Raw genomic sequence first — 18,098 nt, 5'->3', positions numbered from 1 at the left:
TCTCAATTTCACCCCAAAATCAAAAGGAAAAAAATCTATAAATAATATAATAAATAAATATAATTATATTACATAGAACATACTTGTCGCATCACATTATGGAAGTAAAATGGGTTGTGAATGCCATATTTTGCTAGGTTTGAGAGTTTTCCACTGATAAAGTTAGTCTGTACTGTCTCTTTAAGAGCTGAACGTGTGAGTGACACATCCTCTCGCCTCAGATATCGACGAGTGTGCGGGTCCTGATAACTCCTGTGACGGTCACGGCTGTATTAATCAGGTGGGCTCGTACCGATGCGAGTGCAGGTCCGGTTTCATCTTCAACAGCATTACCAGATCCTGTGAAGGTCAGTGGTTAAGAGGTCAAAGGTCGTAGGTTCAAACCCGCACCAGGGTTCATTGTATTTGAATTTATTTGTCAAACACAGCGTGCACAGTTTGTCTTCTGTTGATCTGTGTGCCGTATTTCTTTCTCTTCAACATAAATGAGGAATAAATGAATGAAATGTACAGACTTTGCGTTAACTTCAATTTGCATATCCGAGGGTCTCGAAGTTCATTTCCAACTCTTTTTAAATGCAACATTTACACTGAATAAAATGATAAAAAATATAATTAAATATTATTTTGTTATTTGTATAATTATTTTTTTAATTAAATAATATATAATTTTAAATAAATTATACATCATATATAAAACATTATTAATTCAAATAATTAAAATATAATTAAATATTTAAAAAAATTATATTGTATATATATATATATATATATAGTAATACAATTATACTATATATATATCTATAATTGAAATAATGAAATTTTTTTTAATAATCTAATTATATATTTTATTTAATTATACTTATAATTATTAATTATAACTATTTAATTGCTTAAAATAGTATATATATATATAATTTAAATCATTAAACATAATAAAATGTTTGTATTTTATTTATATAGTTATTTAAAACAATTTAATTATATATCATTTTTAATTAAATTATACAATATATTATTTAATTTAAACAAATTAAAAATATAAATATTTTAATTATAATTTGTATATTATAATTATTTTAAAAGTTATATATATATATATATATAATTATTATTATTTTAATGCACCTGTTTCTTGACTCCTGTTGATCTGAATGCCGTGTTCCTTTTCTCCTGAACGTCAGACATCAATGAGTGCAGGAACTATCCAGGCCGACTCTGCGCACACAAGTGTGAGAACATCCTGGGCTCCTACAAGTGCAGCTGCAGCGCCGGCTTCAAGCTGGCCGTCGACGCGAGGAACTGCGAAGGTACTTAAAAACCCATTTAACTAAAGGCCCGTTCACACCAAGGACGATAACGCTAACAATAAAGATAAAGATATAGTTCTAAAAACTAGAAGAATAGCAGAGTCACACCACAACGATATGGAGAAACGTTATCGTTGGGATCACTTTTGGAGCGATTTTTTTTTCCAGCTGTTGAACGGTAAAACACTGACAGCCAATCAGAATCCATTCTTATTTAAGGGCTCGCGCATTTAAAATGGCAGACGACATTAATCAACGAGGTCCAGATAAATCCACCATTGTTTTACAAGTCAAGCCTCTTTTCAAGAAAATGGAAAACAGTCGTTCATCCCTCTGAATAAACAGAAGTATTACCTCAGGTTTCCAGTGCTCGTTTCCACAACATTGTCTTGATTCCTTTGAAGTTGCGGTGAAAAAGACTAGGTGTTGTTTTTATTCCACTATATTGACTAAATTCACTGTTAGATTATTAGATCGATTACACGCTTCACTCAGAACACAGTATGCTGAGGACATCTGCTGGTTAAAGCCGTGTAAAAGCAACAAGAACGGCAAAAACATGTTCAATGACGTTGTACACACTTTGAAACTGCAGTGCGCGAGCTTAGAATAAACAGACCGTTATCGTTCGTTAAGTATATAGTTAGCGTTATAGTAGTGAACGGGCCTTAAAGGTGCACTGTGTAATATTTAGCGGCATCTAGTGGTGAGGTTGCAAATTGCACCCAACAGACGTTACGGTGGCCGACGGGAAAAGATGTCGCCATCTGAGACAGCAGAGAGTAGCCAGTTAAACAATGAGGTTTCTTTACAAAGATAAATTAAGAAATTATTGTTAATATAAGATATTGCGAATATTATTGTTACTTGTTCATCATTGTGTTAGTGTTTTATTTGCTGACTGTAGCTATAGCTTCTTTGCACGAAGAACAACATAGTGACGAAACGCGTTTGTCCGTTCAGGGCCACCGTAGAAACATGTCGATGTAAGGAGACCCGCGGTGTGTGTAGAGAGAAATGGCTCATTCTAAGCTAATAAAAACATAACGGTTCATTAAGTAAGGTCTTTATACACCACTGAAAATATAGTTATGTACATGATATTGCATTTCTGTCAATAGATCCTACTAAATATTACACATTGCACCTTTAATAATTAACTCAGTCAGCCTTGGTTCATTCTCTGGCCTGTGGTTTACCCCACAGACCTCAACGAGTGCGAGAGCGCCCCCTGCAGTCAGGAGTGCGCCAATGTTTACGGGTCCTATCAGTGTTACTGTCGCCGTGGTTACCAGCTGAGTGATGTGGACGGGATGACCTGTGAAGGTGAGTGTCTGAGACTGTCCCTGCGTCTCAATGTTCACGCTATCCACCCTAAACAGTGTGTGAGATTAGAATAAGTGTGTCCTAAAAGCATTTATGTTGAAAAGATTATGCCAGAAGTCATCGGATGATCTACTATTTCCAGTGGATTTTCGAAGTGTGGATCTGTGTTCACTATAAAGGCTAATATTACCCACAATCCATTGCGCTTTGGAGGAGGAACTGCAAACACGAGTGTTAAAAAACTACAAAACATGGCGGATAGGGTTTTAGATAAAGGTTTGAGTGACTCATCAAAGTTTAACCTGATAAAAAAATATTTATTTAATGTTATCTGTGTCATATTTCATCTGCAATAACAATGTGGACTTTTAAAAAGATCCGTTTGGCCATTAACTTTTAAATGTGTCATTAATAATGTATTAATATGAGGAGAGTCTCTGCATGAAAGACACGCGACTGCAGATCAACGTGTTTCTGCTTTTCTCTCCGATACTGTATGAAATTAAATTAAATGTGGAGGATTTCATCTTTGACGAGATGATTGACAGGCCAGTTTACTGTAACGAGATGATTGACAGGCCAGTTTACTGTGACGAGATGATTGACAGGCCAGTTTACTGTGACAAGATGACTGACAGGCCAGTTTACTGTGACAAGATGATTGACAGGCCAGTTTACTGTAAAAAGTTGATTGACAGGCCAGTTTACTGTGACGAGATGATTGACAGGCCAGTTTACTGTGACGAGATGATTGACAGACCAGTTTACTGTGACGAGATGATTGACAGGCCAGTTTACTGTAACAAGATGACTGACAGGCCAGTTTACTGTGACAAGATGATTGACAGGCCAGTTTACTGTAAAAAGTTGACTGACAGGCCAGTTTACTGTAAAAAGTTGATTGACAGGCCAGTTTACTGTGACGAGATGATTGACAGGCCAGTTTACTGTGACGAGATGATTGACAGACCAGTTTACTGTACGAGATGATTGACAGACCAGTTTACTGTGACGAGATGATTGACAGGCCAGTTTACTGTGACGAGATGATTGACAGGCCAGTTTACTGTGACGAGATGATTGACAGGCCAGTTTACTGTAACAAGATGACTGACAGGCCAGTTTACTGTGACAAGATGATTGACAGGCCAGTTTACTGTAAAAAGTTGACTGACAGGCCAGTTTACTGTAAAAAGTTGATTGACAGGCCAGTTTACTGTGACGAGATGATTGACAGGCCAGTTTACTGTGACGAGATGATTGACAGACCAGTTTACTGTACGAGATGATTGACAGACCAGTTTACTGTGACGAGATGATTGACAGGCCAGTTTACTGTGACGAGATGATTGACAGGCCAGTTTACTGTGACGAGATGATTGACAGGCCAGTTTACTGTGACAAGATGATTGACAGGCCAGTTTACTGTAACAAGACGATTGACAGGCCAGTTTACCGTGACAAGACGATTGACAGGCCAGTTTACCGTAACAAGATGATTGACAGACCAGTTTACTGTGACAAGATGATTGACAGGCCAGTTTACCGTGACAATATGATTGACAGGCCAGTTTACCGTGACAAGATGATTGACAGGCCAGTTTACCGTAACAAGATGATTGACAGACCAGTTTACTGTGACAGAGAGCAACCGATAAAGACATAATTGTATGACGTGATAGTTTGTCCCAAAGCTTATCTACTCTTCTGATACACACATATACTTCAAGCTAAATTTGTCTTCACAGAATGAGTACATACAGGGCGTAGTGTAAGTGGGCGAATTGAGACGGTGTTTGCTGTCAGACTCCATCATTCATACAGTGTGTTTTGCTCTTCAGACATCGATGAGTGTGCGCTGCCCACCGGTGGACACATCTGCTCTTACCGATGCCACAACACACCGGGAAGCTTCCACTGCACGTGTCCCATCACCGGATACACACTCGCTCCCAACGGACGCAGCTGCCAGGGTCAGGAACACACAGTTATCAGGATCTCAATGTTCATATCGCACAATACAGAAATCACTGTTCATATAAATGGTCTCATTTGTTAACATTAGTAAATGGAGGAACTAACAACGAACAATACTTCATTTATGAACATTTCTTAATTTTAGTTAATAAAACTGTTCATTTTCATGTTAGTTCACTAAATCTCGAAAACGTTTTGTAGTGTAAACCGTTATTACAAATCATTGTGTTTTAAATATTACTATTTAGGTTTATTAGTCCTTCGGATGAGACGTTAAACCGAGGTCCTGACTCTCTGTGGTCACAAAAATAATACATAAATAAACATTAAATGATAAATAATAATATTAAATAAATAATAATATTAAAGATGTATTTATTATAAATAATATTGAATAAGTAACAAATAATAACAAATAAAATAAAATTCTATTTTATAAATTTTATATATATATGAAAATATAATATGTAAACTATATATATATATACTTAAAATCAGTTTCACATCAAAATCACTGTTTTATTTAAACAGAATCATCAAGACCAACACTAATACTGCTGTGTTTCTCCCACGAGCAGATATCGATGAGTGTGTAGCCGGGACTCACGCCTGCACAGAATCCCAGAGCTGCTTCAACATCCAGGGTGGATATAAATGCCTGAGCTTCGACTGTCCTGCGAACTACAGGCGCTCAGGAGACACGTGAGTGACTGACGGATCAGCCAGAGCTCGTTCAACAGCCCAAATCAAGAGCAGAAGGACATTACACAAATGCACTAATGCTTGACTTTATGCTTCATGCTATTTAATCCAATTTTGAATTTCCGTTAACTTTAATATTTGTCATATCTGAGAGTCGGTTTCCAAATATTTTTTAAATGTACCGTTTCCACTGAATACGAACAAAGAAAATAAAAAACTAAATGCAAATTTTATTTAAAAATTAAATAATAAATAAATATTGAAATAATAATTATTAAATAAATAATACTATTAATCATTTATTTATTATGAATAGTAAGGAATAATTAATATATGTCAAATATAATTTTCTTTTTATTTATGACAATAATTTTTTTAAATAAATTGTATAAAATATAATATGTGAACTATATATATCAAATCAATTAATCGCGATTAATCGCATCTAAAGTTTGTATATATTTGTATAATATATATATATATATATATTCACAAACATTATATATTTACAAACTTTTATGTTAGATGTGGTTAATCGCGATAAATCGATTTGACAGCACTAATACTTTTTAAAATGTAAAATTATATATATATATATATATATATATATATATATATATTATTTAATAAAAAAAATTAAATAAACATTTCCACTGAACATGAACAACTAAAACATATAATACAAATTATGCAGTCTAGAAACAAAAAAAACAAAAAAATAAATAATACAAAATTACGCAAATATTAGTGCATATAAATCTTGCAGGAGTTGGCATATAGCTCAGATGTTGCAGGAAGATATTAATATCAGAACTGGGGTTCCTAACAGATCTGCTGATCACACTGTGCATGAACGCAATGCATGAATTGTGCACAAAGTTTCATTAATACACGATGCCATTAATATCATTAATATCCCCTACCGGAAAGAGCGCAACAGTTCCGGAAGTATTTTTCTCCCCCCAAAAAAGTTTCAATACAAATTGAACTATGCCGGCTTGATCCGAGATGCATCGCAATATTTAAGCGTCTCTGTGTAGAAAAGAAATGGGACTGTTGCACTCTTCTAGAGTTGTGCACTCTAAAACATGCTGGGTTGTTTCGACCCAACATTGGGTCAAATATGGACAAACAAACCCAGCCGTTGGGTTCAATTTTTTAAATGACATTTTTAACCCAAACGTTTGGGTTTGTCCATATTTGACCCAAAATTGGGCTAATTTTGTATTTTTATTTAATTGGGTTAAAACAACCCAGCATTTTTTAGAGTGTGATGTCACTGTGAATGCTCCTCCCCCCTCAAACAAACCCCTCCCCCTAAAATCACACACTCCTCCGCATGTCGTGCACCGTTCTAACCCCTCTTTCTCTTCTCTCTTCTCTCTTTTCCCACGTGTTTCTCTCCATCTCCCCTTCACAGTCGCTGTGAGCGCTTGCCTTGTAATCTGACTAGCGAGTGCCTGGCCTTGCCTGTGAGAATTACCTACTACCACCTGACATTCCCCACCAAAATCCCCATTCCCACCAACATCTTCCGCATGGGCCCGTCCAACTCGGCGCTCGGGGACGACATCGAGGTGGCCATCGTGGACGGGAACCAGGGAGGCTTCTTCTCCGTCAAACGCGTGGATCACGGCGGCGTGTTGGTGGTTCAGAAACCCATCACGCTTCCTCAGGACTTTGAAATCTCTCTGGAGATGAAACTGAGGCGATTCGGACACCTTAGCGTTTACCTCTTCAAGATACGCTTGTTTGTAACCCCGGACGAGCTGAGCAGCGGCATCACTGAATGAAACCAGTGCTTGATTAAAGCAGACGCTCCGATATGCCTCTGGAATCTCGTCTCATGTTGCCTTCAAGTCCTTCTGGAAACGTCCCCTATCAAGTGATTTTGACATTGATTTTAATCAAGTCTGTCTCTGACATGTGCCTCTGACATGAAAACCCAGTTTTTCACTACTAATTGACCATTCGCTAAGCTCCGCCCCCTCTTGGTTACTGTTGCTAACTCAGACATGTTTTGCATAACGTTTAAAAACAATAAACTTGAGAGTTCCGTGATAAACACATCACGAAAGAACTGAATATTACATTGCATTACAATGTGCGCATAAAGTGGTAAAAAAAAATCAATAAATTAAAATGATTTTCAGTCAAATATTCACATAAAGTGGTAAAAAAAAATCACAAATTAAAACAAATATTTTCAGTGAGTAAAATATGCACATAACATGGTAGAAAAATTGCAATGAATTAAAAAATAAATTGCAGTAAAATATGCACATAAAATGGTTAAAAATTTCACAAATTAAAAATGTATTTGCAGTAAAATATGCACAATAAACTGGTAAAAAATGCACTTATTAAAAATGTATTTGCAGTAAAATATGCAGAATAAAGTGGTAAAAAAAATCCCGTATTAAATATGTATTTGCAGTAAAATATGCACAAACTGGCGAAAAATCCCAATATATATAATTTTTTTATTTGCAATAGATTATGCACATTAAGTGGTAAAATAAAATATCGTAATACATTTTTAAAAATGTATTTGCAGTTTAATATGCACATAAAATAGTAGAAAAATGGACACTTAACGACATTAACGACACTCAGAAACATGATCAACCCATGAAGACTTGAAGGCAACGACTTTAATCTCGATACTGCAGAAAGCAGAGTTCTTCAGGTGTCTAATGGGAATATATTACCTGAGATGATGTTCTTCTTGTATCAAAACTGCTGTTCATTATATACTCTAGTCTATGACTGTATCTGAAACTACTTTCAAATTCCCAAACTGTGATCAGATGTGAGTCTTGAATCAGACGTCTGTATGTTGTAGGCCACTAGATGGCGCTGTTAGGCAAAGCAAATCAACTGCTGTCAAAATCATTTTTATTATTATATTCTATTATTTTTAGTCTATTATTTTCTAATAAAATTTTACTTACTTTAGGATTCTTGTATTTTATTTTAAAAATATATATTTTTGGCTTTAAATAGTTTTTTTTTAATGATACAGTGGAGAGATGAAATGGAAAGTGGGAACGGCGGTTGGAAAATTACCACACACGTCATGTGCACTAGCCACCCTGACGCGATTTTATTAACATTTAATTAGTCATGTAGGAAGCATCCATTAATCATTGAAGTGGTTAGCTGGATAATTAGCCAGGCATTTGAACCCTTTAGCCTGTATTTAAAGGATACATTAGTCGCTAATCCACCAACATACACCCAGAAACAGACGGAGACGTCGATCTTTGAAGAGAGATCTGAAAGATGCTAACTGTAACTGCTAGCCAGGGTAAATATTGTTAGCTAAAACTAAAACCATTAAAACACCATTTGCATTATTTGAAATAAAATAAAAATTCAGCTAGTTGACAAGACAACATTTCTCATTTTCCTTTGGTTTAAGCTGAAGTACTGAAATAGAAACAAAATAAACTAAAACTTAATAAAAAACTATATAGACAATTTTAGAAAGAAAAAAAATTTACAAAAGAAATAAATTACAAAATATAAAAATAATTCAAAATATTAAAAACTATAGGCCTAATATCAGTGATATCGTAATCAATGATAATGTAAACACTTCTGACTGCTAGTTAAAACATGGTTATGCTAGTGCTAAAATAATCAACTATACAATTAGTGTTGAATGTTTGTGCTCAAAATGATCCTAAAATGCTAAATAATAATCGTAATTGGGGATAAACAAAACATTTGAAAAGTAAAGTAAACAAAAGTTGTAAAATGTACTAACAGTATTTACAGGTTGTGAAAAAATAAATAAAAAAAAGGTTAGATTCAGTTTTATTTATCATATGTTCTCATATTGTTTTATTTTTGTAATTTAATATTAAATTTTTTGTAAAGTCATAATTTTGTTTTAATACAGTACAGTTTTGATCTGCTTGCTATTTGCAATGGTTAACATTTGGTAACATCTGGGTTGGGAAACACCTTAGCAACCATCTCTACAACACTCCTGCAATAATCGAGGAATTCCATAGCAACCACCTAGTTAATCATAAGAACCATCAAGCAACACCCTAGCAACCATCTAAAACACCGTAGGAACAATCTAGCAACTCCGTAGCAACCATCTACATCACCCTAGCAAAAAAACTATGCCATCGTTACTGTATGTATCATTGTGTATCAAGTAAGCCAGATTCAATCACAACAGACTGGGCCATCTGACCAATCAGAGCAGGGTAGACCAATCACAACAGACTGGGCCGTCTGACCAATCAGAGCAGAGTAGACCAATCACAACAGACTGGGCCATCTGACCAATCAGAGCAGAGTAGACCAATCACAACAGACTGGGCCGTCTGACCAATCAGAGCAGAGTAGACCAATCACAACAGACTGGGCCGTCTGACCAATCAGAGCAGAATAGACCAATCACAACAGACTGGGCCGTCTGACCAATCAGAGCAGAGTAGACCAATCACAACAGACTGGGTCGTCTGACCAATCAGAGCAGAGTAGACCAATCACAACAGACTGGGTCGTCTGACCAATCAGAGCAGAGTAGACCAATCACAACAGACTGGGTCGTCTGACCAATCAGAGCAGAGTAGACCAATCACAACAGACTGGGCCGTCTGACCAATCAGAGCAGAGTAGACCAATCACAACAGACTGGGCCTTCTGACCAATCAGAGCAGGGTAGACCAATCACAACAGACTGGGTCGTCTGACCAATCAGAGCAGAGTAGACCAATCACAACAGACTGGGCCGTCTGACCAATCAGAGCAGAATAGACCAATCACAACAGACTGGGCCGTCTGACCAATCAGAGCAGAGTAGACCAATCACAACAGACTGGGTCGTCTGACCAATCAGAGCAGAGTAGACCAATCACAACAGACTGGGTCGTCTGACCAATCAGAGCAGAGTAGACCAATCACAACAGACTGGGCCATCTGACCAATCAGAGCAGAGTAGACCAATCACAACAGACTTGGCCTTCTGACCAATCAGAGCAGGGTAGACCAATCACAACAGACTGGGTCGTCTGACCAATCAGAGCAGAGTAGACCAATCACAACAGACTGGGCCATCTGACCAATCAGAGCAGAGTAGACCAATCACAACAGACTGGGCCATCTGACCAATCAGAGCAGAGTAGACCAATCACAACAGACTGGGCCATCTGACCAATCAGAGCAGAGTAGACCAATCACAACAGACTGGGCCATCTGACCAATCAGAGTAGAGTAGGTTCTTGGAAAGGACTGGTTTAGAGTGGTTTTTAGAGAGACTGAATCTGAATATTATAAGAAAGTGAAAGTGTTTTTGACCTTGAATGCACATAAACCTGTTGTTGAAGACTCAAAATTAGTAGCTTTACAGCCGAACAGGGTCACTCTAAAGGTTCCTCACACCGCTAGGTGGCATCTCGTTGGGTTTTCTCCTCTCTCCCATCACACACACACACTTTCTGACAGTGAATTATGGGATTCTGGGCTTTGGACAGTGGTCTGAACAATTTGTGGCGAAGCTACATCGCCGCCGTGCACCGAGAAACGATGGGCCGCAGTGTTTGTGTTGGTGCGCTATCAAGACACTGACTATAAATAATAATTATCAGAGAGAAAAAGAGAACTTTCGCTTGACCAGAAACACGGCCCGTCCAAAAGCCATGTTTTTCCCCTCAAGTCACACATGGGGATTTAGCGTTTCTGCTCACGTGAGCGAGTGAGTGCGCGCGCGATGGATTCCCCCCAGCGGCGTTCGCCACAGTGTTAGCTTTGATGTTATTTGTGCCGTTTGCCCCTCGTTCTCCGTCTTTCTCGCTCGGCATGTCGTGCACAAGTTGGGTATTATAAGCAGGAGAACATTTTGTGGGTTTGGCTCAGGCCTAAGCAAAACGTGGACCCACCCGCTAATTGCTAATTACAGATCCGTGCCCAGTGGCGGCTCGACTGCTCTGTCAGGGGCTTCTCCCCTCTCTGCAGTAAAAACGCCCGTAACCTGATCTGAGCTTTGGGGTTTCACTGCAACTCCTGCATCCGATCAAAGCACTCCGAGACGGTGTCTGCAGGAATAATGCACACTTCACTAGAGCTGTTCACTTTAAAGTCACCATGACTTTACCGCTGTACAGATAAAACGCTGTCAAATAATTCACCGGTTAGCATGGACACGCGGAAGCGATAAAAACAATTTCTGTATTATGAATTTTTAAGGCCAGACAGGTAGTTTGTTGAGGTCAATTAGTAAAGAAAGACTACACGCCTGCGCACATATATATTCAAATGCACATATCTATCGACTAAATGCGTAATACGCATGTGCACGCCGTCAGCGTTTCACATATTAGCGTTTTTTAAGTTTACGCAGAGATGATAACGTTTTTCAGAAATGTTCAAAACTTGCTCCTTGGAACCTGTTTCAAAGTTTGCGTTCTGTTAGAACGGTGTGTGTTAGCTGTTGGCTGTTGGCTGTTGTCGTGCGAATGAACGGCCAGAACACATTAAAGGTTTTCTGTGAGAATGGTGTCATGTAAGCGGCCCTAAGTTAATAACTAATGATCTTTGCAATGGAAGTGAATCAATCAAAACTAACTTTAGCTGGACAATAACTTTATTCTAGAGCTGCTGTAAAGCCAAAACAATCTTTGTTACTTTAACTTCCTATTATCACTGTAAAGCTGCTTTGAAACGATCTATATAGTTAAAAGCACTGTATAAATGAAGGTGACTTGACTTCACATGAAATGAAAATGAACATTTCTTTCATTTTTTAATGAAATATTGCAGTGTTTATTTACGGAAGAGGAGTAGGGCCAAGCAATAATAAAAAAATAAAAACATCTAGAGATTAAAGTCATTATAATGTGAGATTAAACTCGTTAAATTTCGAGAAAAAAAACTCGAAATACAATTTTGAGAATAAACTCATTAAATTTCGAGAATAAAGTCGTTGTTTCGATTAAAAAAAACTCGTTAAATTTCAAGAGGAAAAAAAGTCGAAATACAATGTTGAGAATAAACTTATTAAATTTCGAGAATAAAGTCGTTGTGTTTCGATAAAAAAAAACTTGTTAAATTTCGAGAGAAAAAAGGCGTAATAAAATGTTGAGAATATGGATGGAGGGTGAAACGAATCACGGCACGGCTGCAAAAACGATGCACACTTCACTAAAGCTGTTCACTTTAAAGTCACTATGAAATTAAAATGTACATTTCTTAATTTTTTTATGGAATATTGCAGTGTTTATTATAAATGATTCATCTGTGCACATATTTCTATTTATTTATCCATGTGCCTCGTAATTCTTAATCAATGCAGCGACATCTCTGATTACAAGGGCGGGACAACCTGTCACTCACGTGAGATCCACCAATAGCAAACCACAACCATCCAATCAATTCCTCACGGACAAAATCAAGCCCCGCCCACATTTGTTCTTTGAGAAGCCATTTTACTTCACAATAGAGAAGTGTATAATAGAGAAACGATATACGTCACAATAGAGAAGTAAATACTATCAAAACTTTGAGATGCACTAATATTAAAATATTGATCAAGTTATGGCCAATGACTGATAAATGGCAGATTAAAAATGGCAACTTAAAACCCGAAAATTATTATTATTTAATTTTAAAATATATTCTGTTGAAATACAATAGTAATTTTAGTGTTTTATTTAGACAAAATCACAAAACCTAAATTTTGTCTTCAAATGATTAATTATATAATATTTTGTCTAAACAAATGAAAATAATTTGTAATTTTTTTAGACAAAATATTACAAAATTTTAATATTTGCAGTTATTTTAAATGTTCAAAATGAATCGAGGCTTGACAAAATCAGAATGTACACAATGAATAATCGTTTTGAGATTTGCTCAAAATCGTATTTAAATTATTAGCTTCTTTAATAATGTATAGCTTTATAGACTTTAAATGAGCAATTGATGATTGTAAATGTACAGTATCTAAATAGGTGGAAACGAGCATGCACGATTAAATATATATTCAATACTGACCAATACAAAATGCAATGAGATTTAACAATTTAATCTAATTGCTGCCATGGAGAAACAATTAACAAGATCTCATTAGTGATCCAAGGTCAGCTCTTGATTACGCAGCGATTTTCCCAAACGCAGCTTCAAATAAACTCAAAGTTGCCCAGTTCAGGATAAACAGCTCCCTTGTATTTTTCCTATTAAAAGATAGATGATATATAGATGGATAATATGTTAATAAATTTAAATTCCACATGAGATTTTGGGATGCTGGACTGGGAATGCTCTGCTAAACCAAACATTTTTTTGGAAAAAGTTTTATATCAATGTCACAACTTTAAAAAACAGCATTGAAAAACCATGAGTGGCTAACAGGAAACTCGACCACCAATTCTCCTGTGGTGTGATTTTTGGCCTCTCCTCGTTCTCTGTTCTGATTTTTTACCCCCCAAATCCTGATTGTTTGTGTTATGAGCTCCATATTAAGAATGGCCAGTGTGTTTGTGCAAATAATATTTATGTAGTAAAGGTTTCGCCCGCCCGCTGGGTGCTTGGTTCTGTGGTGGGTTCTGCTGGAAGCCGTCCACTTGTTGGAGAGCTTCAACTGGGAAGAAAGATTATTTTACCCAGTCATCACCAGAGATCACGGCCTGTTTGCTCAAGTCATCTCACAATGGGCTCTACTGTGTCTTTAGCAGTTTAGCATGTCGTCATCGACAGGGAAACCGAATCCTGCATCATTAATATGTATTCCTCTGGTAGATCCCAGAAGACACTAGCCGCGTTTCCATTACCCTTTAAATTGCGCAAATTGAATTTGCGAATTGAAAATACGCCCAATGGAAACATGTCAATTTCACAAAAACTCCCATTTATCGCAAAAAAGTTTTTACACTCGCATGAGGTGGTTTTTCAGGCAATTCGAAAAAGGAATATTTCGCAAAACTGCAATGAAATGCCACAATTTATCAAGAGTATCAGGGGCTTTCCTTGCCATTAATACTTGGATAACACACACGTCTCCTTCCATTAACAATAATGGCTACCTAAACCTACCAACATCCGTTGCAATGATTTTTGGCATGATTATGGCGAGAGAAAAAAATGACGAAAAGAAAAAGACGCTTTAGTCGCATACAGTAACATTGGTTAATGGAAATGGCGTCAATAGTTTTTTATCGAAATTTAGAAAATATATCGCGAAAGTTTTGCGCAAATCTGTAATGTAAACACGGCTACTAACATATAGCTCAGGACAAAGGTCATATGGTTGTGTTGTCTTCCTGTATGAATGAATTATTTTATTGTAAAGCTTTGTGGATCATCTACGGTTGTGTTAAACTTGTGCTCTATAAATAAAACTTGGCTTCCTCCAGCAGGTCGAGGGTGGATCGTGCAGATTTTATACGGTGTGTGAAGTCCTGCCAGCCCAATGACATCTCCTGCGTGCTCGACCCCATCTTGTCCACTTCACACACGGCCATCTCGCTTCCCACCTTCAGAGAATTCAACAAACCAGAAGGTACCAGCCATGAAAATTAAGTAGATCATTTTTTTGTTGAAATTAATTAATCCAAAACAAATATTACCATTTATTTTATTTTATTTTTAGACAAAATATTGTATAATTTTGATCTAAAATGTTCTGATTATTAAAATCTAGTTGGTTAAACTGTTAATGTTTATAGTGAGCTTGAGAGCTGAAAAGGGTTGTGCACCATTCAGAACAGATTTACGGATATATTCCAGTTCGATTCCCGAATTTAACGTTGAATTGAGGTAGCAAACAGGATCAGGACTGCAATTAAAATTTGTCTATAATATAAGCAGAATTAAAATGAACTGGAAGTCGAGAGAAAATACATATTTGCAATTGCGTAACTAAGTTTGTCAAGACAAACTTTAAATGTCTGAAAGTTTTGTAAACAACTCGACAGAACGACAGACAGGGATAACGATAGATAGAACAAAACAATGAACAAACGAATGCTAGGTAGGGCGAACGAACGGACAAATGAACGATAGAACGAACAAACAAATGAACGATAGAACAAACGAACGATAGAACGAACAAACGATAGAATGAACTAACAAATGAACGATAGAACGAACAATAGATAGAACGATAGAATGATAGATAGATAAACCGACTTAATGAATGATACAGAACGACTGAACAAATGATAGACAGAACGATAAAGACAGACAGAATGATAGATAGACAGAATGAAAGATAGGCAGATAGATAGAATGACAGACAGAGCGATAGATAGACATAACGATAGCCAATTCTGAACACATCACAGCACCACACTCTAAAAAAAGATTTTTCGAGGTTGTAAATAAAACAGATGATTTTTTTTTTACAAGAAAATACTATTTCAGTTTTTCTACTTCAAAATTTCCACATGTAATTCAGTGTGTTACTTGCCGTTTCTTTGCAATTGTTTGTGAAATTTACTAGCAATTTCTGAGTGAAAATAGTTTCTAAATCAAATTTTAGTGTCTTCTACTAAAAATCGATGTCCCCCCCCCCTCCAGAAATCGTTTTCCTGCGATCCTCGACACCTTCTCCCTTTCCTCACATGGACACCCCGGAAATCGTCTACGACATCCTGGAAGGAAACGTCCAGAACTCCTTCGACATCATCAAGCGTCTGGATCACGGGATGATCGTGGGTGAGTGTCACTGTGGCATGTGACTAACAATGCCAGCGGACCACAGACCGAGCCTTGAGGCATTCCTGTCTGGAAATCACATTTGCATCAAGTGGTTTTCTGACCTAATTTCCCATTACGAAAGATTCTCTTGCTTTTTTTTCGTTCTTTAAACAAACCAAATGCATATGTGTATCTTTGCGGGAGGAGAGGGGGAAGCATGAATCTACACGGAGAGGCTTATTCAATCTAACTCGTTCCGACAGTGTGATTCCTATCTGATGATAGGCCTGAAGAGTCGACGGCATCATTTGTGGCCGTTTGAAGACGCTCGTCCATGTGTTGTTCATCCCGAGCCCATGTTTTTCCTTTCGCTATAAGCATGTGGCCTTGTTTCCCACTTTTGTGGCTCGACCAACTTTAATGTGTTCTCTGTCTACTCACTGTTTTTCCAGGACACTTTGAAAAGCTCACAAAGAGGTTTTTTGGTGTCCAGACGGTTATTGTTGGTGTGCTTTCACACAAAGGTTATTGGGAAGGGCAACCATTCTGAGTTTATAGAAATGTGGGTGAGACTGATGAGAAACATATTCTTTTGACAACCCTTGAAGCAATATTAAAATGAAATTCATTCATAGATTATATAAGATGAAGTGAAATGTTTAAAACGTTCCATGAAATCAGCGGCTATGAACTTTGAAACTAATTAAAGTCAAGACAAGTTACTTTAATGCAATTCAACCATGCATTTTCATGAAAAAAATGTTTTTGTTTGTTTTTCAACAAAATGTTTGAACTTGACAGAACGACAGACAAGGATAACGACAGATAGAACGTACAAACGAACTAACGAGATAGATAGAACAGTCGAACGATGGGTAGAACGAACGAACAAACGATGAGACTGATGAGAAACATACTCTTTTGACAACCCTTGAAGCAATATTAAAATGAAATTCATTCATAGATTATATAAGATGTAAGACTAAAATGTCCAAAACGTTCAACGAAATCAGCGGCTATGAACTTTGAAACTAATTAAAGTCAAGACAAGTTACTTTATTGCCATTCAACCATGCATTTTCATGAAAAAAAATTATTATTATTTTTTTTTTCCCAGGACTTGATGTCTCTGGTTTGTGCTTTCATAATACAACAGACTCTACAGTATTTACAACGTTTAGCATGCCTTGCACCATCAAATCAGATTAAAATTTTTATGTGGTTGATCAATCATTTTAATACTTCCAGAACCCTATTGCTTATAAGTCTGGTGCAAAAAATCATTGCATTCATTGTAATATATAAAAAAAAATCTAGTTTTTGTTTGTTTTCAAGCAAAAATCTTTATTTAATTTCCTACACAATGGCGCCTGAACATGAAAGATCAGTGTGACTGAGATGAAACGCATTATAATGAAACCCTGAAGAGTGTAATTGGCCGTCTTTTGTGTGCCAAGACGTCATGGGTAGTTTCCCCTCCTAGCCGAGAGAATAGACTTCCTAAATCACCATAACACAAAAGAGCCACAAACAACTGGCACCGATGCCGACGGCAGACACTCGTGGTCGTGTGGATTCCTGACGTCATGACGTCTGTATGTGTGTGTTTGTCTGGCCTGGTTCGAGTGGGTACCACATGAAAGCGTTTCCTAAACTAAAATGCAAAGAGCCACCTCTTTCTGAACGCGCCGTTCTAACGGTCCTCTCGTATCGTGACCAGAAGCTCCTTAAATTAAACTGGACCTAGAGATGGACGTGGCATGAGTCAGTGTAGGAGAACAGCTGGTGTGGATAAATCAGGGATTTATCAGCTCCGTCCCGTTTCCCTCGGGCTTTGGATTACAATCAAGGAGCTTGATGTGATTTATGAGACATGTCACTGTTAAAACAATATTTGTTGATACTGTGGTGTGTTGTATGAATCTATTAACCTCAACTATTAACATATGTCATCACAATCCATGGCCTAAAAGCTTGTAGATATGATATAAGAAAGCAAGAATGCTTTCTCAAGATGCAAGCTACTCATTTTTGCTACAAGTTTTGTAGGTGAAGTGTGCAATTTCTGCATCACTTTTTGCACGTTTCCATTTCCGTTCAAATTGCGCAAATTGAAATTGCGAA

At 37.0% G+C, this 18,098-nt stretch overlaps 1 protein-coding gene across 3 annotated transcripts in view; it reads left to right on the top strand.

The window, feature by feature from the left end:
- fbln1 (fibulin 1) overlaps positions 1-18,098 on the top strand; it is a 53,650-nt gene that overhangs the window by 23,824 nt on the left and 11,728 nt on the right. The window contains exons 10-16 of one of the 3 annotated variants that reach the window (XM_084095935.1): positions 222-347; positions 1,185-1,310; positions 2,517-2,636; positions 4,478-4,609; positions 5,192-5,315; positions 14,690-14,835; positions 15,855-15,992. In XM_084095935.1, coding sequence (XP_083952061.1) covers positions 222-347; positions 1,185-1,310; positions 2,517-2,636; positions 4,478-4,609; positions 5,192-5,315; positions 14,690-14,835; positions 15,855-15,992 — 912 coding nt within the window. Of the gene's footprint in view, positions 1-221; positions 348-1,184; positions 1,311-2,516; positions 2,637-4,477; positions 4,610-5,191; positions 5,316-6,735; positions 8,274-14,689; positions 14,836-15,854; positions 15,993-18,098 lie in introns of those variants that run through there. The other 2 variants (XM_084095936.1, XM_084095937.1) reach the window with 2 other exon arrangements.

The sequence above is a fragment of the Abramis brama genome (assembly GCF_963993115.1).
Source record: "Abramis brama genome assembly, chromosome: 20".
Taxonomy (NCBI): domain Eukaryota; kingdom Metazoa; phylum Chordata; class Actinopteri; order Cypriniformes; family Leuciscidae; genus Abramis; species Abramis brama.
Note: the sequence above shows the minus strand (reverse complement) of the source record. Positions and strands in the feature narration are given on the sequence as shown.